Raw genomic sequence first — 23,955 nt, 5'->3', positions numbered from 1 at the left:
CACGCTTTGAACACGTAACTTTGCTTAACTTCTAATTAATACTAGTGAAGACGCGAAACAACGCTTTAAACATGAAACCTCACTTAACTGTTTACTGATTCTTGTGAAGACCCGAACCCACGCTTTGAACACGAAACTTTGCTTAAAGTTTTTTCATGCTTGTGAAGACGCTAAACAACGCTTTAAACATGAAACCTCACTTAACTGTTTATTGATTCTTGTTAAGAACCGAAGCCGCGCTTTGAACACAACAATTTGCTTAAAGTTTTATTCATACTTGTTAAGACGCGAAAGAACGCTTTCAGCATGAAATCTCGCTTAACTTTTTATTTATTCTTGTGAGGACGCGAAACAACGCTTTGAGGGTCCTTTTGGAATTGCGGTCGTTTCGCCTACGAGTAGATTCACTAACGAGCAGTTCGCTAACGTCTTCGGTCGATTCGCCTACGTCTAAAGTTGTTTCGTTAACGAGCTGTAGGTGGTTTCACTAAAGAATAAAGTTAAAACGCTAACGTCTTAATACAGTGGCTTATGTTCCGGTCAATAATGGTACCGTTAATGCGAACGTTCTCTGTACTTTACATGCAAATCACGCAAATACGTGAAAAGAGAATATTTTGGACTTAAAAAATCTTACAAGCAAACGAACTGCTAAAACTAAGATGTCAAGAAACTGAAATGGTCTCACCTTTCTTTTACCGTCTAAAACGGGAGACATTCGTTGTCGGCCATGCAAATCAAACAGCTGAAGACATTTGATGTCCGTACATTGATAATCTTTATTGTTTCATGTGCAGCCAGTCTGTACTTCGTTATTTGATTTGGCTGTTGTCTTTTGGATGTCTTCACTTTTCAATTCTTGCGAAAAAGAATCGATTATATTCCACTCATGGTTGTTGCACACGAGAATCAAGTGACCTCAGTCGAGTTTTCAGTTTTTATTGATTCATAACGGAGCTACACGCTCATGGAATATTCGTGAATGCATTGCCTATGACCTTCATCAAGAAGACAAAATGTTTTCCCTCAGTTGCCAGTTTGTCGACATATTAACTTTCATATAACACAAACATAGAACCAAAATTCTGTTTAACAGTGTTCCATTTATGTAAACAGATAAATATAGTTTTTCTACATAGACAAGTAAAAATAAACGATAATAACGAACGACGTTTCGGAGTCGTCATGACACCATTTTCAAGTTCAAAAATAAAAAGAATAAACTGTCAGAAAAAGTTCGCTTAAGATTAACATAATAAAATATGCAATGTCACGCAAATAGTTTGGCTCGGATTGAGTCTGATTGGACATTTAGAGATGGTGACAATTCTCTGATTACTAGCATTTCATGCACTAAACAATCAAACTTATTCTTGCACTTCTTGATGACATGAAACTGTTTGTCAAGGTCTTTTGGGACAATACAGTGTTTGTCTCTATAATGCTTGCCAATAGATGATGTTTTGTTCTTGTGCTCGTCCACGCGCTGATGTAAATGCCTCAGTGTATATCCTACATAACTTGCATCACACAAGTCGCATTGAAATCTATATACAACACACTGCTGGTTTACAATAGGTGGTTTCTTCTCTTGTACTTTAAGCTTTTGTTCGATTTTGTTGCTAACAAAAACTGGTTGAATGACTGTGCGCGTTTTGTGGCTTAGGTCGTTGAGTTGTTTCCGTACAAAATCTGCCGAATCCTGATCTTTGAAGGGTACTACTATCCGAACTGTTGGACTCTCGCCAGTGGCTGGTATTGGTTGTCGATCTTCGGTCTTTGAACTAACAAAACAACGGACGGTGGTATTGATGAGCTGTTCCGGATATTTCAGCTGGGAGAACAGTGCTTTCAATCGGTCACATTCTTCGGAAAAATATGTCCAACACGATGATAATCGATATGCACGGTCAAGCATGGTTTTCAGGAGCCCTCGTTTATATCGAATATCGACATGGCTCTGATAGTGGAGCAAAAGACCTGTGTTTGTAGGTTTTATGTAAACCTTGGTCTCGATGTTTGGGGCTCTGTTCAGCAGTTGCATACCAAGAAAGGGAAGCACTCGGTCTTTCTCTGTTTCCATGGTGAAATTTACTGATGGATCGCAATTATTGAGGACTTGAAGAAATGTAGCCGCTGATGTTAGGTCTGGCATGATGGTTAAGGTGTCGTCGACGTATCTCTTGTAGAATGAAGGCATTTTACCTTCACGCTCAAGAGTTTCTTCAATGTAACCCATGAAAACGTTGGCCAACAGTGGTCCCAGTGGCGAACCCATGGCGACGCCATCGGTCTGTTCATACAATTGCCCATTGAATTGGAACAGCTGGTCTTTAGTGGATGCTCTGAGGAGGTCTACGAGGTCCGATCTGCTGAGGTTCAAGTGGTGTGTTTCATTGAACCAGTTGTTTGTAAACGCTTTGTCAGCCAGTATCTGTATGGTTTCCTCCAGCGGCACATTGGTAAATAGCGAGGAAACATCATACGACACTAGGACATCACCATCTTTGATCTTTAACTCGCGAATTTCGTTTGCAAACTCAAAGGTGTCGGTTATTGTGTACCGGTTGTAGGACAGGGGTTGTAGTTTCTCCTCTAGCCATTTCGCCAATCCATAATTGTACGTTCGTGTGGCAGATAAGATGGGGCGCATAGCCAGACGTTCTTTGTGGGTCTTAGGCAAACCATACAAGTGTGCAAGCCGGGAGCCTGTGTGCAAGTGTGCAAGCCTGGGACCACTGTTGGCCAACGTTTTCATGGGTTACATTGAAGAAACTCTTGAGCGTGAAGGTAAAATGCCTTCATTCTACAAGAGATACGTCGACGACACCTTAACCATCATGCCAGACCTAACATCAGCGGCTACATTTCTTCAAGTCCTCAATAATTGCCATCCATCAGTAAATTTCACCATGGAAACAGAGAAAGACCGACATCGCTAGAAATCGCGGACATTGAAGTCGGCGAATTTTGATGCATCTTACATTAACCGCTCGCGAAACTTGGTAATAGCCGCTGATTCGAAAGCCTGACTTTGGGCTCATATACATCTACGATGGTACACAAAAATGCAGCCTACACAGAGTAATATTTTGTGAAGTAGGAAAACCACTGGTCATAAATATTGCCTGATAATAAAAATGGAGCAAAAGATCTTTCAAACGATGGCTTTTGCGGCAAAATTGGAGCAAAGACGGCTGAAATATCGTAGCTCATAGACAGCGGATTTTGGGATTTCAATGTGAACTGCCGCCGTGTGTTTACAGTATGCGATTTTTTGTGGTTTTCTAACGGCAAAGATACAAATGAAATCTAATCGGAAGGAGATGTAAATCATTTGGTGAGTTAGATTCATGTATAGTTTTATCAAATCTGCTTTCACATTTTTTCGATCACATTCAGTTTGCCGATAATCCCCGTTTATAAACTTTAAGTTTTCGGTTTTCGCCATACATTTCTCCTCTACGCCTTATAATTTTGGTCTCAAAAACTGTTCGCAGAAAACGTTCATGAATACAAATGAAATTCGAAGTCTGCACTTCAATTCTTGTACAATGTGGTTCTTAATACATCAATCTATTGTGTTCCGCTTTCACATTTTTACATTTGTTAATTTGTCAAGAAATATTTAATAAAACATTTCATTCTCCATACATTTTCTTTGTAATTCTTGCGTTCGCTTCTACGGTCAATGTACCGCAGGACATACTATTCGCGGACTCGAAGGTCCGCGATTTCTAGAGATGGTGCTTCCCTTTCTTGGTATGCAACTGCTGAACAGAGCCCCAAACATCGAGACCAAGGTTTACATAAAACCTACAAACACAGGTCTTTTGCTCCACTATCAGAGCCATGTCGATATTCGATATAAACGAGGGCTCCTGAAAACCATGCTTGACCGTGCATATCGATTATCATCGTGTTGGACATATTTTTCCGAAGAATGTGACCGATTGAAAGCACTGTTCTCCCAGCTGAAATATCCGGAACAGCTCATCAATACCACCGTCCGTTGTTTTGTTAGTTCAAAGACCGAAGATCGACAACCAATACCAGCCACTGGCGAGAGTCCAACAGTTCGGATAGTAGTACCCTTCAAAGATCAGGATTCGGCAGATTTTGTACGGAAACAACTCAACGACCTAAGCCACAAAACGCGCACAGTCATTCAACCAGTTTTTGTTAGCAACAAAATCGAACAAAAGCTTAAAGTACAAGAGAAGAAACCACCTATTGTAAACCAGCAGTGTGTTGTATATAGATTTCAATGCGACTTGTGTGATGCAAGTTATGTAGGATATACACTGAGGCATTTACATCAGCGCGTGGACGAGCACAAGAACAAAACATCATCTATTGGCAAGCATTATAGAGACAAACACTGTATTGTCCCAAAAGACCTTGACAAACAGTTTCATGTCATCAAGAAGTGCAAGAATAAGTTTGATTGTTTAGTGCATGAAATGCTAGTAATTAGAGAATTGTCACCATCTCTAAATGTCCAATCAGACTCAATCCGAGCCAAACTATTTGCGTGACATTGCATATTTTATTATGTTAATCTTAAGCGAACTTTTTCTGACAGTTTATTCTTTTTATTTTTGAACTTGAAAATGGTGTCATGACGACTCCGAAACGTCGTTCGTTATTATCGTTTATTTTTACTTGTCTATGTATATCAAAACCCTTGCTTATATAGTTTTTCTACTGCTCTAAAGCATTCCGTGACTCATCGGCCTGTCTCAAGTAAACGCTATACATATTGTAGTATAATGTATGGGTGAGCTGGCAATCCCCATTAGAATAGCTACCTGAATAGGTCAGACTTTGCTGTCCATACCTACATAATCTTTACTGTTTCAGTCTGTTTAGTTGCAGCTACGAATACCGTATTTTATCTTTATTTTATTTTTTGTGCTTTTCTCTTGTGAATAGCTAGTGCGCAATTATATTCCACGTCAGTCGAGTTTCAGTTTCTTGTTTTAATTCACAATTGAGCTGCGCGATCATGGAATAATCATGAGTCGGAACAAGTTATGACCACCGGCATGAAGACAAATGCAAATTGTTTTCTGTTCCCATTTAGTCGATATTTTGACACAAAAATAACACCGCATTTCGGTTAAACAGTGTTTAGCTAATCTGGAAAAATGGAAAAGGTTATTTTAACGCTCTTAAATACTCCGTCACTAACACCAGGCCCCTTAACTTCCTACGCAGAACATGTGCGTAGGAGGCAGGAGTTTGTCACTCAATATACATTTCAATCAATTTTTACTTGCGGCTTTAAACAAAGGTGTTCATTTTGTTATTTGAATCACCGGGGTATGTTTTCCTTTTTAGTTTTAGATTTGCAGGATTCAAACTCAAGGTTGCAAGCGAGCTGGTACTCTAATTAAGAAATAAAACCTTTCAAAGCAACAACCTTAGAGCAGGGGCCAAAACCTAAATCGAATTGGGGTGGTTTCGCCTACGAGTGAATTCGCTTAGGAATAGCTTGCTAACGTCCTAGGTCGATTCGCCTACGTCTAAAGTCGTTTCGCTAACGAGCTGTAGGTCGTCGGCTTAGTATCGGGCGATATTCCGCGCGGTTTAACAGGATAATTGTTAAATATTCGTCAATTTGAATGATGAAGGTTTCGCTCCCAACCGAGTTCGCACCATCCGAGCTTGAATTACGGGAGTGGTAATTTTTTTATAATAAGGTAAGAAGCTCGTATTTGGGTCTTTTTTGCGATGTGGAGACGATCTCATCTTTTTATAAAGTGGCTTATGTCCGGTCAATATTGGTACCGTTAATTAGAACGCCCTCTGTTAGTGTAACTTTACTTGCAAATCACGCAAAATACGTGAAAAGAGAATATTTTTTGGCCATAAAAAAATCTTACAAGAAAACAGACTGCTAAAACTAAAATGTCAAGAAATTGAAATGCTCTCACCTTCCTTGTACCGACTAAAACGTTGAAATGAACTCCGAGCTTAAAGCCTTTCTTTTTTGGAAATGACTAGAGCTTATCTCTAGTACACGCTATAACCCTGTTAGTATAATTTATGGTTGAGTTGGCAATCACGGGAGAAATTCGTTGTCGGTCATGCAAATTAAAAGACTGAAAAAAATTTTTAAATAAAACAATTGCTGTCCATACATTGATAATCTTTATTGTTTCAGGTTCAGCCAGTTTTCGTTATTTGATTTGGCTTTTGTCTTTTGTATGTCTTCACTTTTCAATTCTTGCGAAAAAGAATCGATTATATTCCACTCATGGTTGTTGCACACGAGAATCAAGTGACCTCAGTCGAGTTTTCAGTTTTTATTGATTCAGAACAGAGCTACACGCTCATGGAATATTCGCCAATGCATTGGCTATGACCTCCATCAAGAAGACAAAATGTTTTCCCTCAGTTGCCAGTTTGTCGACATATTAACTTTCATATAACACAAAATAGGAACAAAATTCTGTTTAACAGTGTTCCATTAATGTAAACAGATAAATATAGTTTTTCTACTGCTCTAAAGGATTCTGTGACTTACCAGCCTGTCTCGAGTACACGCTTTACATATTGTAGTATAATTTATGGATGTGCTGGCAATCCCCATTAGAATAGCTACCTGGTTGCGTGGACTTTGCTGTCCATTCCTTCATAATCTTTTCTCTTTCATTTGCAGCTGGGTATACCGTATTTTATCTTTATTTTATTTTTTGGGCTTTTCTCTTGTGAATAGTTACTGCGGACTTATATTCCACGTCAGTCGAGTTTCAAATTCTTGTTTAAATTCACAATTGAACTGCGCGATCATGGAATAATCATGAGTCGGAACAAGGTATGACCTCCGGCATGAAGACAAAATGTTTTCTGTTCCCCATTTTGTCGATATTTTGACACAAAAAAAACACAATATTTCCTTTAAACAGTGTTTAGCCAATCTGGAAAAATGGAACAGGTTATTTTAACGCTCTTAAATACTCCGTCACTAACACCAGGTCCCTTAACTTCCTACGCAGAAAATGTGCGTAGGAGGCAGGAGTTTGTCACTCAATATACATTTCAATCAATTTTTACAAGCGGCTTTAAACAAAGGTGTTCATTTTGGTATTTGTATCACCGGGGTATGTTTTCCTTTTTACTTTTAGATTTGCAGGATTCAAACTCAAGGTTGCAAGCGAGCTTGTACTCTAATTAAGAGTCAAAACCTTTCAAAGTAACAACCTTATAGCAGGGGCCAGTACCTAAATCGAATTGCGGTCGTTTCGCCTACGAGTAAATTCGCAAAGGAATAGCTTGCTAACGTCCTATGTCGATTCGCTTATGTCTAAAGTCGTTTCGCTAACGAGCTGTAGGTCGTGGGCTTAGTATCAGGCGATATTTTGCGCGATTTGGCTGGATAATTGTTAAATATTTGTCAATTTGAATGATGAAGGTAAGAAGCTCGTATATGCAGGGTCCTTTTTTGCGATGTAGAGACGATCTCATCTTTTTATAAAGTGACTTATGTCCTGTAAATATTGGTAACGTTAATGGAAACGTTTTCTGTTAGTTTAACTTTACTGGCAAATCACGCAAATACGTGAAAAGAGAATATATTTTTTTTGAATTAAAAAAATCTTAGAAACAAACGGACTGCTAAAACTAAGATGTCAAGAAACTTAAATGGTCTTACCTTCCTTGTACCGACTAAAACGTTGAAATGAACTCCGAGCTTAAAGCCTTTCTTCTTGGAAATGACATGAGCTTATCCCTAGTACACGCTATAACCCTGTTGGTATAATTTATGGTGGAGTTGGCAATCACGGGATAAATTCGTTGTCGGTCATGCAAATTAAAAAACTGGAAATTTTTTTTTATATAAAACAATTGCGGTCCATACATTGATAATCTTTATTGTTTCATGTGCAGCCAGTTTGTCGTTATTTAATTTGGCTTTTGCTTTTGTCTTTTGTATGTCTTCACTTTTCAATTCTTGCGAAAAAGAAAGTGTCAGTCGAGTTTCAGTATTTATTGATTCATAACGGAGCTAAACGCTCATGGAATATTCGCGAATGCATTAGCTATGACCTCCAGCAAGAAGACAAAATGTTTTCCCTCAGTTGCCAGTTTGTCGACATATTAACTTTCATATAACACAAAATAGGAACAAAATTCTGTTTAACAGTGTTCCATCAATGTAAACAGATAAATATAGTTTTTCTACTGCTCTAAAGCATTCCTTGATTTACCGGCCTGTCTCAAGTACATGCTATACATATTGTAGTATAAAACGCGTTCCAAACTAAAATGTGGCGTTCCAATTTAGAAAAATTCCGCTCAAAGTTACCATAACCTGCTGAAATAATTTGTTATTCCGAACGATATAGCCTTATTGCATTGAGGAAAATTCTCATTCCGTCAAGTACAGGGTTTTAAGACTTAACTTTTTCCCTATTCCGACAAATCGCCACGTTACCTTTTGTACCTCTCAAGACCTCAATAACTTTTTGAGAATTGTTGACACCCCTCAAGAGCTCACTAAAATTTTTCAGAAATTCTGAAAAATACTTACGCCTTCAAAATTTTTGACTCTCCTCAAGAGCTCACTAAAAATTCAGAAATTCTGAATTTTTGACTCCTCAAGACCTCACTAAAAAATTCAGAAATTCTGAATTTTTGACTCCTCAAGACCTCACCAAAAAAATCAGAAATTCTGAAAAAGACTTAAACTTTCAGAATGTTTGACACTCCTCAAAAGCTCACTGAAAAATTCAGAATTTCTGAAAAAATGTTAAGCTTTCAGAATTTTTAACACTCCTGAAGAGCTCACTAAAAAATTTAGAAATTCTGAAAAAAAACTTTAGCTTACAGAATTTGTAACACTCCTCAATAGCTCACTAAAAAATTCATACATTCTGTTACAGAATTTCTGACACCCTTCAAAAATTCTGATGCCCCCAAAATTAAATTTAAATTTTGTGAAGCCAGGAGGAGATCTACATGTACATGCAATAGAACAAACACTCTGTAATTTAAAAAAAGATAAATAATATTCACCTCAACCCAACCCTTCAAATAAAAGAACAGGCTTGTAGAAGTCAATTAACCCATTGTAAGCAATGATTTCTATAGGCACATAAATAACATTTCAAAAGTTTTTATTTTTGCTGCACACATTTACAGCAAGGCGCCCAAATGTGTGACCACTTTTAATTTATTCACATTCTTTCGTGCAGATTTAATCCAATCAAAAGCCGTGGATAGCTTGCAGTTGACTTCTGATTGGATTAAATCTGCACGAAAGAATGTGAATAAATTAAAAGTGGTCACACATTTGGGCGCCTTGCTGTAAACAAAATGCCACCTATATTGTACATGTAGTCTATGGACAGGCTTCCTAATAAGGTACTGTAAAATTCTGGTTGTAAGCCCTGGGCATACTCAATTCGTAAGGAGTCTTGGGTGGGCTTACAAATTGCGAGGCTTATGGTTTTTGGGTGATTAGGTGAAATAAAAAATATAGTTTTTTGTAAAATTTCAAATGATTCACGACAAAGTTCATGAGTTATGTTTTGAAGTCATAAAGTGAAAATAAAGCAACATTTAGCTCTGTTCAGCACTGTCACTGGGGGCTTGTATCCTTAGTCTTATAGCCGGATTTATTCTTTCCTTTCTGGAAGTTCCAGGTTGGGTCTATAACAAGGAAGCTTTCAGGCAAAGGGGCTTATAACCAGAATTCTTCAGTATAGGACAAATAATATTTCCCCCGAGACCATGCTCAGCTCTATTCCTTCACCCTTTTGGCCTATACATGTACATAATTTTATTTCTACAAGGAAGCCTGCAAACAGGCTGTTTTAGTGCTGGAGAATTGCATGTATTGTAACCTAGTGTCCTAGCTACAGGTAATAATATTACTATGTAAACTGTAAAATGCATGTACAATGTACTGGTAAATAAACCCAAAAGATGAACAGACATTAGCTCACAAAACTCCCTGACTATCCCTAATAAATAATGTTTCCTTGACCAAATATAGGTATAAAACCATTTTTCGAGTTGCAACATGCACTGATATTACTGTAATTTTCGACATCAGCCTTTCATAAGAGGGCACACTTTTCTTCAAACTTCACTTAGAAAAGATTGTTTGCTTCACGAAACAAATATCACTGCATATTTTAACATCAAATGGAGTTTGTTTATCTACAGTTTGTACATGACCTGTATAACATGTATGAAAATATTCATTCAAATGGGGGATCACTTTTTGTTACCATGAATTTTATTGCCAAATTTCACGAAAGAAATGTGAATGGCAGATTCCAAATTCAAAATTTCATGCTGAGCTTCCACAATCTACTATTGTTCTCTCTGGCTTAGAATTTCTAAAAGTCCATTCCCTGCTCCTCGACCAAAAAAGAAAATCCTAGGAATACAGTAAAAAACTGTGAGTAAGAACCTAGGTTTTTCCAGGTTAGCCTAAATAGGTTCTTACATAAATGGTAGTGAACACAAATTTAAGCTATTTAGGTTCTAGTAGGTTAAATTTCATTGTTGCTTATAGAATATTAATTTAAGGGTGATATTCCTCCTATTATTTGTGTATTAAATTTACATACCTGACAAGTGTTTCTGTAAAAATGAAGCACTAATCATTCACAACATGACATTGTATACATGTACAGTAAAGCCTTGTCCTACCTTAACTTATTTTTCCCAAAAGCAAACATTTTAATCAACTTTAGAAAGTAAGAACCTGTTTTTAAATTTTAGATTCTTACTTGCAGGTTTTTACATATCTTGGAATGATCCAGAATCCCTAAGTGCTTTGTAAAAATAGTATGGAATCACTGACTAGAGACAAACTCAGAATTTTTGTAGGAAGGCTTTGTACACTCTAGGCATACTCACAGATATTGAAATGCAGACTTGTTAGAAAGTTTTTTTTTACAAGTCATATATTACGAGAATAACACTGTCACAAATGCCCCAGGTTCAATTCTAACATGCCTAAACTGATACCTTTGATTGGCATACATGTATGAATTTATAGTTGTTTAAAATCAGACTTAGCTCCTTGCTGTTTTCTGAATAGATGCAAAACTGCTGCAGTCATATAAAACTGTTGTTTGTACTTTTTCTGTGTTTTCTTGTGTTACTTTAACCTGAAAAAGTATAAAAAGCAAATGAATTCCACATTTACATGTAGCTTTAGGTAATTAACATGTAGTATTAAAGAATTATTAGGGCCTGTTTGCATCGAAGTCGCGTGCCAAGCTAAAAGAGCTACCATACATGTAGGCGAGCCAACTTTTCATAAGTTTCTGTAAAAAAATCCATTGAAGCATTTACATGCTAGACAGGAAACCCACCTAACGCCTTACCGGGGCACTCGGCCTGCTTGCCCAGGGCACCCTTTTATGTGGGATACCCTTTTGCCATGTAAACCATTATGCCTGGGCTATCACGGCTTGCTGGGGATAAGTCTTGGCACGTGTTCTAAAATTAAATTAATTTTGAAGTTTACGGCATAAAATGTATAAATTCTTGACCAAAACAGTGCTCTTTAACCGAAATTACATCAAATTATTTTTATCTGTAGGCTGGTAAATATTTCTTTCGGCAACAGCTTATTATTAAATCAAAATTCAAAACTTTTGTAGGGATAATATCCTACATGTACTGTAATTCAAAAACCATAATTTTCTTCAATGGTTTGGAGTTATACAAGGACTGTGACGCGCGGGTAGAACTGAAGGGCTGTGAATTTTGTATGTAAAGGTGGGCTATGTTTCATCCCTTCTAGCCGGGTAACTCTGTTACTCATGCTACTGTATATTGTCTGATTGCTCTCGACCAATCACATGTTTCAAAGTAATTCTAATGTATAATAATGTTATTTATGTGCCAACAAGAAAACTATTGACTAGCGAAACAAAGAGTTCTTTTGTTCAACTTGTTGGACATTTAAAAAACAAAGACAATGTCTGTAAACAGATATCTTCCCTATTCTGCAATCGCTCCTCGGGAAAAGTGCCTATTGAGTTATACCTCGTTCTCAAAGCGTTCCGACGCATGTAAATGAAGTGGTGGGGTACAGTATTCTCAAATTTCTGCAATCGTTCTGACTATTTGTGCGACAAAATGGCGGATAATACAATGGTCGAATATTTGAGCAATGTCGTTTGTGTGAATGAAGTGATTGCCTCTGCCGCCAGTTACGTGAAAGACTAAACCTAAGCTTAAAGTTCTGGTTGGTTTTGAGAAGATGTACATATAAAAGCTCTACTTACCATAACACGTTTGTAAACGACCAAGACTGACACGGTGTTCTACTGACACTTCAAAGCACAAGGACTTTGATCAATAATAATAATAATAATAATAATAATAAAAGCTTTTATTTATACACGATAAATGTTTTGCAGCATAGCTGATGTGGTCGTGTTTACAAATTACTATTGAAGCTAACTAAACCCTTAAATAACAAATAAAGACTACAAACTAAGCATTCCAAACAAACGCAAATACACAGCCTCTAAATCCCTAATACTTTCAAAGCACCCTTGAAACTTGCCAACGATTCTTTAAGGCGGGCCTCGTTATTCAAAGAATTCCATAATGTGGCCCCTTCATAAGTGATCGACTTTTTGAGAAAGTCAGTCTTTGGTCTTGGTACTGACAAGCAATTTTTCCTTCTAAGATTGTAATTAGTCTTCTGCTCCGTCCACAAGTGTTGTAATTGGACCGGAGCACCTCCAGATACACATTTGAAGACAAAACAAAGTACCCTGCGGATGTACATTTGCCTCAATGGTATCCACTTTGCTTGACGCAGTACGTCTTCTGAAGGGGTGAACCAGTCTAAGCCGAAAATTATCTTGGCGGCACGCACATGGATTTTTTCTAAGTCACTAAAAAGTGTTGAGCCACACGACCCCCAGACTATCATACCGTACATTACAGACGGTAAAATTACTTTAAAATAAAAGTCTACTCTCGCAGGAATTGGCAAAAAATACAATGATCTCAAAAGGTTCAGTTTCTGGGTGAAACGTTTACACAGTTCTTTGACATGAATGTTCCATTTGAGTGCACTGTCTATTTGGATACCTAGACACCTTGCTGAAGTAACTTGCCTGATGTTATTTTCCCCAAGCTTAATGCTTTGTAAAGGGCCAGTAAATGATCCTCGGTATAGCAGCATATATTCTGTTTTTCCCGGGTGTGGCGTCAGCAAATTTTGACAACACCAGCGATATAATTTCCGTAAGATGTAATTTAGCACGGTGGCTACCATGTCCGGACTTGTGGCCGCGACGTAGATGGTTGTGTCATCAGCATACATGTGAAGCTCTCCTTCACTACCATCGGTTATATTTGGCAGATCGTTGCAGAACAATGCAAAAAGTAGAGGACCAAGGACAGATCCTTGTGGTACGCCAAATTTCACTGTCTGTAGGCTGGATCGACTGCCGTTAATTACCGTGATCTGGTGTCTTTCTGAAAGGTAGTCCTTGATCCAAGACCAAAGGTCTCCTGAAATGCCAAGCCCTTGGAGTTTTTGTAGCAGCAGCGAGTGGGATATAGAATCAAAGGCTTTGCGGAAGTCCACAAACACTATTCCCACCACCAGGTTACTGTCCAGCGCTGTTCTCCAGTCTTCAGTCATCTTCACCAGCAGCAGTTCTGTCGAGTAGCCCTTTCTATATGCCCACTGGTTCCTGCTTCTTAAGTCGTGATTTGTTATATGCGTGGTGATGATGGAGCCTATACATGACTCCATCAGCTTCCCAGGAACGGACAAAAGGGATATCGGACGATAGTTATGCTTGTCTGTCTCGTCACCACTTTTATACAATGACGACACATTAGCTAATTTCCAAGTAGCAGGGACAGAATTGGATGCAGTACTTGCAGTGAAGACAGACATCAGTGACGGTATGCTGACATTACCAGCATACTTTAGAAGTTTGGAGGAAACGTGGTCCGGGCCACTAGCTTTGTCTGGTTTCAACTTAAAAAGCGCCTTCTTGAGAATATCTGTTGTTAAATCAATTGTCATTACCGTGGGTGTGACACGGGATAGGTTTGCTAAGGCGTGCCGTCTCTCTGCTTGAGGAAGGTCGCTGGCTAGTTTCTCTCCTATTGTAGCGAAATGTTCGTTCAAAATGTTCGCAATAGCCAGATCTGATGTTTCGGTTTCTCCGCCAGGTCCTTTCATCGCCATAATTGGTAAGGATGTTTTATAGCAAGCAGACTCCTTTATCAGCCTCCAGTAGGACTTGCAATCTTTTACCTCAGTAAATAGCTCTGTGTAATATTTGCACTTTGCCTTTCTGACGTCTAACGTTACTTTGTTTCGCAGCTCGCGGTATATTTTCCAGAGTTCCTCATTGTTTGTTCTTCTGGCCATCAGTAGGATTTTAAACCTCTGGTTCATTGTATGGCGTATCTGCGGTGTTATCCACGGGAGAGACTGACTTCTGATCTTCACTTCCCTGTAAGGTGCGTGTCTGTTGCAGATGTCGTTAAAGATGTTTGACCACGCCCAGTAACAGTCATCAGGATCATCAAACGCAGAACACACAGACCAGGGGGCGTCCTCCAAATCCCTAATGAATTCACACCGATTGAAGTTCTTAAAGGTGCGGCCTTTGACTATTTTCGGAGGTGGTCTTCGGACTCTTGTTTGAACACAAGCATACACTAACATGTGATCCGAGATACCAAGCTCCAGATTACGTGTGTTGCTGATAAGCCCTGCTCTGCTTGCGATGACTAGGTCTATAAGTGTAGAGGTGTCACGTGTCACTCTTGTTGGCTCGTTATTAACCACGGTATAGTCAAATTGAAGAAGTGATGTCTGTAACTTACTACCGGTGGTTGACAACACAATGTCACCATTTCGTTGCGCGTAATCGCAATTGAAATCACCCAAAATGACAACGTTCTTGTATTTCATCCATACCTTCTCCAGAATCTCGTGAAACCGTTCATAAAATGCTCCATCCGATGGAGGTCTATAGATTGTTCCAACCACAAAAGCGTTAGAGTCGATTAACAGCTTCAGCCACATCCCCTCGACTTCTTGTGTTTCCAAGACTCTCAGGCGGGAGGAACATATGTAACTGGCCACATATACCACGCAACCCCCACCAGCTGTGCCAACGCCTCGGTCCCTTCTTATTATCTTATAGTCTTTGATTTCTAACTGACGGTCCGATATCGTGTCATCCAAATGGGTCTCTGTTATTGACAACACATCAAAGCGACACAAATACAATAGGAGTTTAACCTCTTCCAGTTTGTTTCTCAGGCTGCGGATGTTAATATGAGCAATGTTTAGGTTTCTTGATCGCGGATTAATAGCTTTTGCAAACTGTTCCAGGTAATCCTTACTGACTCTCACACCATCCTTACTTGGTCCAGGATTTGTGCTGATGTCGCCACTAAGTAGTAAGATTCGGCGTGCTGCGGTAGAGTTAGCATAATACGCCACAGGTTTTGTGGATAACTTGGTGTGTTGACGTAAACTTTTCCGCCACCCGCATTTAGAACAGTTAGTTTGTACTACAGCCGCATTATCTATCAATCGCGGGACACTTCTCTCACTTCCTGTCGCTGCCCACAGAATAAGTAGTACTACCAATGTGCCCCGGCATTCATATATTCTTCTTGCAAGGTGAGTCATCACAATCACCACCGACCGTTGTTTTATGACAGTTTTTACTGTTTTATCGCACCCATGCGCACGTAGTTTGTATCACAAAAAGCGTTTTCACATGGTGCGCGCGCTGGTGCGAGTAATAGAGCTGATAGAGAGTTCTTCAAAGCGCGCTCTAAGTTCGTTATTTTTTGCGCGCGCAGCGCCCGTTCCTCCACGCGTTGACAGTAGCGTCAGTCGTTAGCCTTCGCGTACAAAGCCGTTACAACTCGCGTAGATCAGATGTGGTTACGCGATCAACAGAAAACTGTTCCGTTATATCCAAGTTTTCCGATAAGTGCCCAGAAAAAGCCTCTCAATTCGTCAAGAAACGTCGCTGAAAGCTCGTTAGTTCAGCCCACTGTGTCAAGTGTCACGTTACAATAGCTGCTTAATAGATGGGCCAGCTCAATCAGGTCTCAGTAAGGCACAAAAAGCAGAAATTTCCAGAGCCAAAACATGCGTGGCTGCACGCAATGAATGCACGTTGTTTCGGCTCCAAGAATCCCAAGCTTCTGTTCACTATTTCCATTTCACACAAGATTTATAAAGCATTATCTGTTATTCTAAACGTGATTAATACTATAAGAAACGCTTTACAGTTTTGTAAACAAAACGCGTTGAACGATCAGCAGAATAATTCAAATCGAGCGGGCGAAAACGAAATGATTTAACGAATTCAATAGTCACGTGGGAGGATTAGAGTACCATGATTGGTTAAGCCAGAGAAATCCGCTGGAGAATTCAACTGCAGACTCAAGAATGACCGTTTTTTAGGGGGCGGATCAAAGTTACGGATGGCAAAGATTTCTGCAATTATGGCGAAGGAATTACGTATCTATTGCTCAGTGTACATGCTTAAGTTTTTTGAAAATATGAGGGATAGAAGTCTCTTCTTAATCACAATGCATATAGGTGAGTAAAAAAATGTATTTTTTGTTACTGGTCTTTTCGCCAACCTATAAGTGCCTGTAATCTCTAATTCCTCGTTCCTTTACTGTCCTTTAGCTTTCGGCAAGGCTATCGGCACATATGAAATTGCCAGATATTTTGAAATCGCCCTAGTGTTACCTAACGCTCTTTGAAACTGCCCTTTTGCGAAACTACACGGTACTTGTTGACGAAACGACAGGTATCAACCGAAAGGACGGAGAGATCGATATAATGCATGCAATGTTATGTTATCAGTTGATGTCTATGTGTATTCAAGCTTTTATATTAATTGAACTCTTGAACTAGTTTATTGATTTTTTAATATCGATTAGCTATGTTGGAATTCACCGATTCAGAGATATAGATTGCTGTATTGAGTAAGAGGCAATGTACATGTATGAGCACAGGCACGCAGACAATCCTCTGTATTTGAGGCCGCGTAACGTGCATTATTAAAGCATCACAGTACCCACTACATTTATTTGATCTCACACGTTCACTGTACTTGATCGATCTCGGCTTGAGTCATTGTAAGAAATGCTCCGTAAAATACTGAATTTTGCATCTTTCAATCACAAACGTTGATCTGCTGTAAGCCAGATAAATATATATCACTTACCTTTTATCGTTTTGTGAACTTTTGTGATTTTATGAGGTTTTAAGGCCGTTAATTCCTCGCTAGCTGTCACCGCCCCCAACATAAGTAAGAGAAAGAGACTGTCTCTTTCTCTTATGTGCTTTTGTTGGGGGTGGTGATGGCTAGCAAGGATTAAAAATCTCATAAAATCACAAAAGTTTACAAATAATGATGCCTATGAGTGATGTCCATGTCACACGACCTAAAACACAGAGGATTGTCTGCCTTTGGTATGAGCTCATATTGTAAAATTCTGGCTATACAGTAAAAACCTGTGAATAAGAACCTAAGATACACTGTATAACAGCCTGTCAGGCTAACAATTGCAAATTAGACACCATTTTTATAATAACCTATTAAGCGTCAAATTTGGAAACATGCATTTTGGAACTAATTTTGGACAAAGCATTACTTTGCATGTACAGTTGTATATACACTGCAATGTCATATTCTGAATGATAAAAGCTTTATACAGTATTTACATACCGTACCGGTATGTGGTATGCAAATTTCTGAATACCACTAAAATTTCTATATGCATCAATGTAATTTTTTTTCAGAAAACAATAACCTATTTAGAACCTGAATAGCCCATATTTGTGTTAATTACCATTTAGATAAGAATCTGCTTAGGCTATCGTGGAGTAGGTTCTTACTCATGGGTTTTTAATGTACAGTAAGCCACCCTGGTTATACATGTACATGTTGGCCCAACTACCAGAAAACAAAATTATATATCTGGTTATAAGCTCCTCCCCTCCCCCTGAACATAAGCCCTTTTTTGCTGGATGACAGTACTGAACATGCCATGGCTACATGTGCATGTAAATGTTTCTTTATAAAGACTCTTAGTCTGTGTACAGTTGCCCCCACTCCGCTCCAAAAAATCGCGAAGGGAAAGTCTGTGTTATGGCGTCCATAAATTTAAATCGTCATTAATTTAAATTTTAAATAAATCTGTGTGTCTGGTTGACTGGATTTGAATCATGCGGTTCCAAATTATAACACAACAAACAAGGGGGATAAAACATCATAGAGCTCGAACACAAAGCACTAGATTCATAAAATCCAAGGAGCAAAATGTTTACAGCAAAAAATCTCTAAAACCAACCTTTTTCGTTCTCGAAGTAAAGCTACAAAAAATTTTGGCGAAGCCAGGCAAACCAGACAAAGATAGTGTCATTCATACAATACATCGCGGTATCACAATTATTAAATCCAAGTAATCATTTGCCTTCACGGATAAATTCAAGAGCTTGTCCTTCCAAACCAAACATTTTCAAATCGAAATGAGCCAAAACAAACAGCACTAACGAAAGACTATGTGGCACATTTAGGGCCTGTTTGCATGGAGGTGGGGGACCCCGGGTAGGTAAAGGAAACCGGCCCAGCCGTGGTTGAAAATTAGCTCGCATTTACATGCAGCCTTATCACCTCAGGATCCCGAGATGACATTTACACGAGGTTAGCATGTAAAAAGACAAAATGTCTTTGTATATTATTTTCACTCGTTCCTTTTAGTCGTTTCATAGGCTCGATAACTGAACTTCAGAGCCGAATTCGTTTTTGGGAAAATCGAAGGCAATACAATGACATACTTATTTTCGTAAAAAGCAAGCCAGGTTGGCCTCAAAAAAATTCCATTGAAATCGCATTTTGTTTTGTAATCTTTTATATTTACGGTTGATTTCTCTCATCTTGTGCTTTCGACCGATTATTTGACTAGGCAAAGTATTAGAAGTCGAAGCAGTTGTCGAAGTCATTGTTGTTTATAGTCGAAGCATGAGACTCGCTCGGGCCTAAGCTTGATGCTTCACTTTTACTTTTAATTCTTCAAGCATCTTTTCGCACTGCCGTTCCACATTGGGCAGATAAAGCTATAGGAAAATCTCGCCGGGTTTGCAGCCGTAGATAAAGCCGTAGGCAGCCATATCTTGTGTAGTTTGCATTTACCGCACTTTCAGATTAACCTGATGAGTCGTCCCTGGGTAGGCAGTTTACCTCACGTTGAAACATTTACCTTGCAAAACACGACCCCGGCTAGGAGGACCGACCCCACCTATTATGTAAACGCAATCAAGAAAAAATGAGAGTTTATATGGTCAGGCAGGTTACCCCACCTAGGCGGGTTATGTCAACTACCTGGGGTGCCCCACCTCCATGTAAATAGGCCCTTACAAAGGGTTTCAAACTAGAGTGCAGAAATGTTCTACATGTAGACCACAGTCTTCACAAAACTATTGCTCTTTCTAACTTGTCCTGGCTTTAAATGATACATTGTACTGCATATTTTGCCCTAGACTTTCACGTAAGTCCTTCGTCTTGTTTATTATGGCATGCTGGGACAAATGACTTTTCATACTTGAATCGCGTCACTTTTAACAACCCAAAAACGGGTCGCTGAGCGTAGGCCAATCAGAGCAGCCCTAAGGACAGAAAAATCAATCACAAGGGATTAAGCGCAGTGAGATGTGACTTGCGGTCAAACCTTCAACATTGGGTCAATTTCGAAAGGATAGATGATGCTCTCAAGGCCACCAGTTATTCAAGTTTGCTTGACTACCAGAGAAAAACAATAGAAGTTTATCCTTCTGGGAGAGATGTTTTTGTGTCTGCTCCAACCGGAGCTGGAAACCCTTCAAGCGAGACAAGTCGACCGATGGCGACTGCGTCACTCGCACAGCCGCTTTGCGCCCTAAAAGGCTCGCTTCGCTCGCTTATTTACTGTGAAAACTCGTGAGGTCGACTTGTGGCAAGTCTAATTTTGCCCTTCACAAACAAGTGAGAGGCAAAAGGCTGTACAGATTGAATGCTCGACGTAGGCTAAAATAATTTGGAATGCCACAAGCTATCACCCACATAAATTATGAATGGTTTTTGTGTAAGTGCCAATCAGATCATTTTCCACACATTCCGGGAAAATCGCCCACAGCCGAACACAATTAAGAACGCCATAAAACAGATGTCCGTTCCACGATTTTTTGTTTGCAGAGCGAGATGGCTGTACACAGGCTAAATTTTAAATAAATTTAAAAAAAATGTATTTCAAGGTGCGTTTACACGATAGAGAAAATTGGGTACGGACCCGTTAAAAACTTGGTCCGGACCTGACGATTTTTGTAGAGAACAGTCAAATCAAAACGGGGCAATAGGCCATAGGCCCCGTTTTGATTTGACTGTTTCTCTACAAAAATGGTCAGGTCCGGACCGAGTTTTTGACGGGTCCATACCCAATTTTCTCTATCGTGTAAACGCGTCTTCAGTCAACACTGTTGTGTATGGAAACTCAGATGGCTCAGCGATTTTCATTTGTATTTGCATTTTCACTAGGGTTTTCAATGTTTTTTGCTCTTAGTGATGATTTGCTTATGGTTTTAGTTTTCATTTTTATTTCTTTTCTGTTATTACTGAGCATAAATGTATATCCACGCTCAAAATAGAATTCATGTGTAATAAATGACTTATGGTATTTCTGTCTCAAGCTTTTTTTAGCTCTGATTTATGAAAATGAATTAGAACAAAAATAAGTTTAAGTTCACATCTAAATAAACCCAGTCATTTGTAACTACTACTATTTTTTATTTGTGACATGCAAATAACTACAGCATGCCTCTTTAATTCAGGTTTAGATATGTAGGCCACCACAGCAACATGAAATCCTATTGAAACAGTCATTGTCCATCTGGAGAATATTAAGATGAAAAGTCAGTGGCTGTAAACCTTTTCTGTTGTGAAAGAGTAAGGAAGTGAAGCTGAGTTATTGGAAAGGTAAAGTAAAGTCTACAGAATGACCCAAAGAGATGGACACTGGGTTGATGACCTCCCCAAGACTTGTATTGTTAATAGTCTTGATTTCAGTTAACTGAGGATTAGCATGCCATCTTCATTTTAGTGGTTTGTGAACTTACAATAAATGATAATAATTTGAATGTGCACATGATTGTATAGGTTTATTTTGAATATGCTTTGACATGCATGACTGTGTATATTACATGTACATGTAGCTGCCACAAGCTCATTGTTTTAAAATACTGTTCTTATGCACAGAATATAAATAAGTTGGACTATGTCAAAAGGGACAAGGCTTGTAGGTTTTGTTGAAAGATCAGGATATCTTATTCTCCTTACAGCAAAAGAAGGTTGAATTTAAAATATTTTCTCAGAATGTTTGAACTTTCGATTTAGATTAGTAGAAAGATTAGAATTTTTGAACTCTTTTTGGGGTCATTAGGGACATTGAGATCTTAAGGGTCATCAAAATTTATCTTAGAATTAATATATTTTTTTAATGAGGGCTTAAGGGTGTTCAGAATTTCTAAAAGTTCTGTTTTAGGGACGGCTTTATTGTGTTCAGAATTTCTGAGAGTTTTAGTGTGAGCATTATCGTATTCAGAATTTCTGAAAGTTTTAGTGGGAGCTGTGTCGTTTTCAGAATTTCTGAAAGTTTTAGTGAGAGCTGTATCGTTTTCAGAATTTCTGAAAGTTTTAGTGAGAGCTGTATCGTTTTCAGAATTTCTGAAAGTTTTAGTGTGAGCTTTATCATATTCAGAATTTCTGAAAGTGTAAGTAAGGACTTTATAGTTTTCAGAATTTCTGAAAGTTTTAGTATGGAGCTTTATCGTATTCAGAATTTATGAAAGTTTTAGTGAGAGATTTATCGTATTCAGAATTTCTGAAAATTTTAGTGTGAGTTGTATCGTTTTCAGAATTTCTGAAAATTTTAATGAGGACTTGTTCGTTTTCAGAATTTCTGAAAGATTTAGTAAGGACTTGATCGTTTTCAGAATTTCTGAAAGTTTTAGTGAGGACTTATTTGTAATAAAGAAATCCACTCGGAAGAATTTTGTACTTCCGAGCAAACACAGTTGTCTTTCTTCTTAATTTTAGCGTAATATTTGGATTCAGGGCAAATGATGAAAATATTACTTTAAATAAAGTGGTGATTTTGCTTTTCCGCGAAAATTGCACAAATCATTTAAGGCCGGTTTTTGACTTTTTTCAAAAGAAACTCGAGTTTCTGCAACGCACAAAAAACATTTTCCGACTTAGGTTTAAATTTTACTAGTAAAAATGAGTAATTTTCAGAGTATTTACGTCATTCTCTCTAAATTTATCAAAATTGGAATGCCACATTTTAGTTTGGAACGCGTTATAATGTATGGGTGAGCTGACAATCCCCATTAGAATAGCTAACTGATTGCGTGGACCTTGCTGTCCATACCTTCATAATCTTTACTGTCTTTACTGTTTCAGTCTGTTTAATTGCAGCTACGTATACCGTATTTTATCTTTATTTTATTTTTTGGGCTTTTCTCTTGTGAATAGTTACTGCGCAATTACATTCCACGTTAGTCGAGTTTCAGCTTCTTGCTTTAATTCACAATTGAGCTGCGCGATCATGGAATAATCATGAGTCGGAACAAGTTATGACCTCCGGCATGAAGACAAAATGTTTTCTGTTCCCATTTTGTCGATATTTTGACACAAAAATAACACCGCATTTCGGTTAAACAGTGTTTGGCCAATCTGGAAAAATGGAAAAGGTTATTTTAACGCTCTTAAATACTCCGTCACTAACACCAGGTCCCTTAACTTCCTACGCAGAACATGTGCGTAGGAGTCAAGAGTCTGCCACACAATATACATTTCAATCAGTTTTTACAAGCGGCTTTAAACAAAGGTGTTCATTTTGGTATTTGTATCACCGGGATATGTTTTCCTTTTTAGTTTTAGATTTACAGGATTAAAACTCAAGGTCGCAAGCGAGCTGGTACTCTAATTTAGAGTCCAAACCTTTCAACGCAACAACCTTATAGCAGGGCCCAAAAACTAAATCGAATTGCGGTCGTTTCGCCTACGAGTGAATTCGCTGAGGAATAGCTTGCTAACGTCCTAGGTCGATTCGCCTACGTCTAAAGTCGTTTCGCTAACGAGCTGTAGGTCGTGGGCTAAGTATCAGGCGATATTCCGCGCGATTTCGCAGGATTATTGTTAAATATTCGTCAATTTGAATGATGAAGGTTTCGCTCCCAACCGAGTTCGCACCGTTATTTTCTTATAATAAGGTTAAAAGCTCGTATTTGGGTCTTTTTTTTGCGATGTGGAGACGTACTCATCTTTTTATAGAGTGGCTTATGTCCGGTCAATGTTGGTACCGTTAATGGAAACGTTTTCTGTTAGTGTAACTTTACTTGCAAATCAGGCAAATACATGAAAAGAGAATATGTTTTGGACTTAAAAAATCTTACAAGAAAAGAGACTGCTAAAACTAAGATGTCATGAAATTGAAATGGTCTCACCTTCCTTTTAACGAGTAAAACGTTGAAATGTACTCCGAGCTTAAAGCCTTTCTTCTTGGAAATGACTAGAACTTATCCCTAGTACACGCTATAACCCTGTTAGTATAATTTATGGCTGAGTTGGCAATCACGAGAGAAATTCGTTGTTGGTCATGCAAATTAAAAAACTGGAAAAAAAAATTGTATGCAATGTATGCTGTCCATACATTGATAATCTTTCTTGTTTCATGTGCAGCCAGTTTGTCGTTATTTGATTTGGCTTTTGTCTTTTGTATGTCTTCACTTTTCAATTCTTGCGAAAAAGAAACGATTATATTCCACTCATGGTTGATGAACACGAGAATCAAGTGACCTCAGTCGAGTTTTCAGTTTTTATTGATTCATAACGGAGCTACGCGCTCATGGAATAT

The 23,955-nt window shown here is 38.5% G+C and overlaps 3 protein-coding genes across 6 annotated transcripts in view; 1 reads left to right on the top strand and 2 right to left on the bottom strand.

Moving 5' to 3' along the window:
* LOC144662138 (uncharacterized) overlaps positions 1-23,955 on the bottom strand; it is a 66,079-nt gene that overhangs the window by 14,526 nt on the left and 27,598 nt on the right. The window contains exon 1 of one of the 4 annotated variants that reach the window (XR_013572397.1): positions 23,546-23,647. The exons of 1 other annotated variant lie outside the window; for it this stretch is intronic. The gene's annotated coding sequence lies outside the window, so the exon portion shown is untranslated. Of the gene's footprint in view, positions 1-5,939; positions 6,063-7,660; positions 7,786-23,545; positions 23,648-23,955 lie in introns of those variants that run through there. 2 more of the 4 variants (XR_013572398.1, XM_078522893.1) reach the window with 2 other exon arrangements.
* On the bottom strand, positions 1,123-2,278 carry LOC144662127 (uncharacterized). The gene has a single exon (XM_078522871.1). It carries the CDS (start codon positions 2,276-2,278, stop codon positions 1,271-1,273), a length of 1,008 nt encoding a protein of 335 aa, XP_078378997.1. The 3' UTR covers positions 1,123-1,270.
* Positions 2,736-4,538, top strand: LOC144663316 (uncharacterized). Its single transcript, XM_078524212.1, has 2 exons — positions 2,736-2,935; positions 3,749-4,538. Exons 1-2 carry the CDS (start codon positions 2,757-2,759, stop codon positions 4,536-4,538), a joined length of 969 nt encoding a protein of 322 aa, XP_078380338.1. The 5' UTR covers positions 2,736-2,756.

The sequence above is a fragment of the Oculina patagonica genome, chromosome 8, assembly GCF_052425735.1.
Source record: "Oculina patagonica isolate OP01 chromosome 8, crgOcupat, whole genome shotgun sequence".
Lineage (NCBI taxonomy): Eukaryota > Metazoa > Cnidaria > Anthozoa > Scleractinia > Oculinidae > Oculina > Oculina patagonica.
The sequence above is the reverse complement of the archived record's forward strand: the minus strand, read 5'-3'. Positions and strand labels throughout refer to the sequence as shown.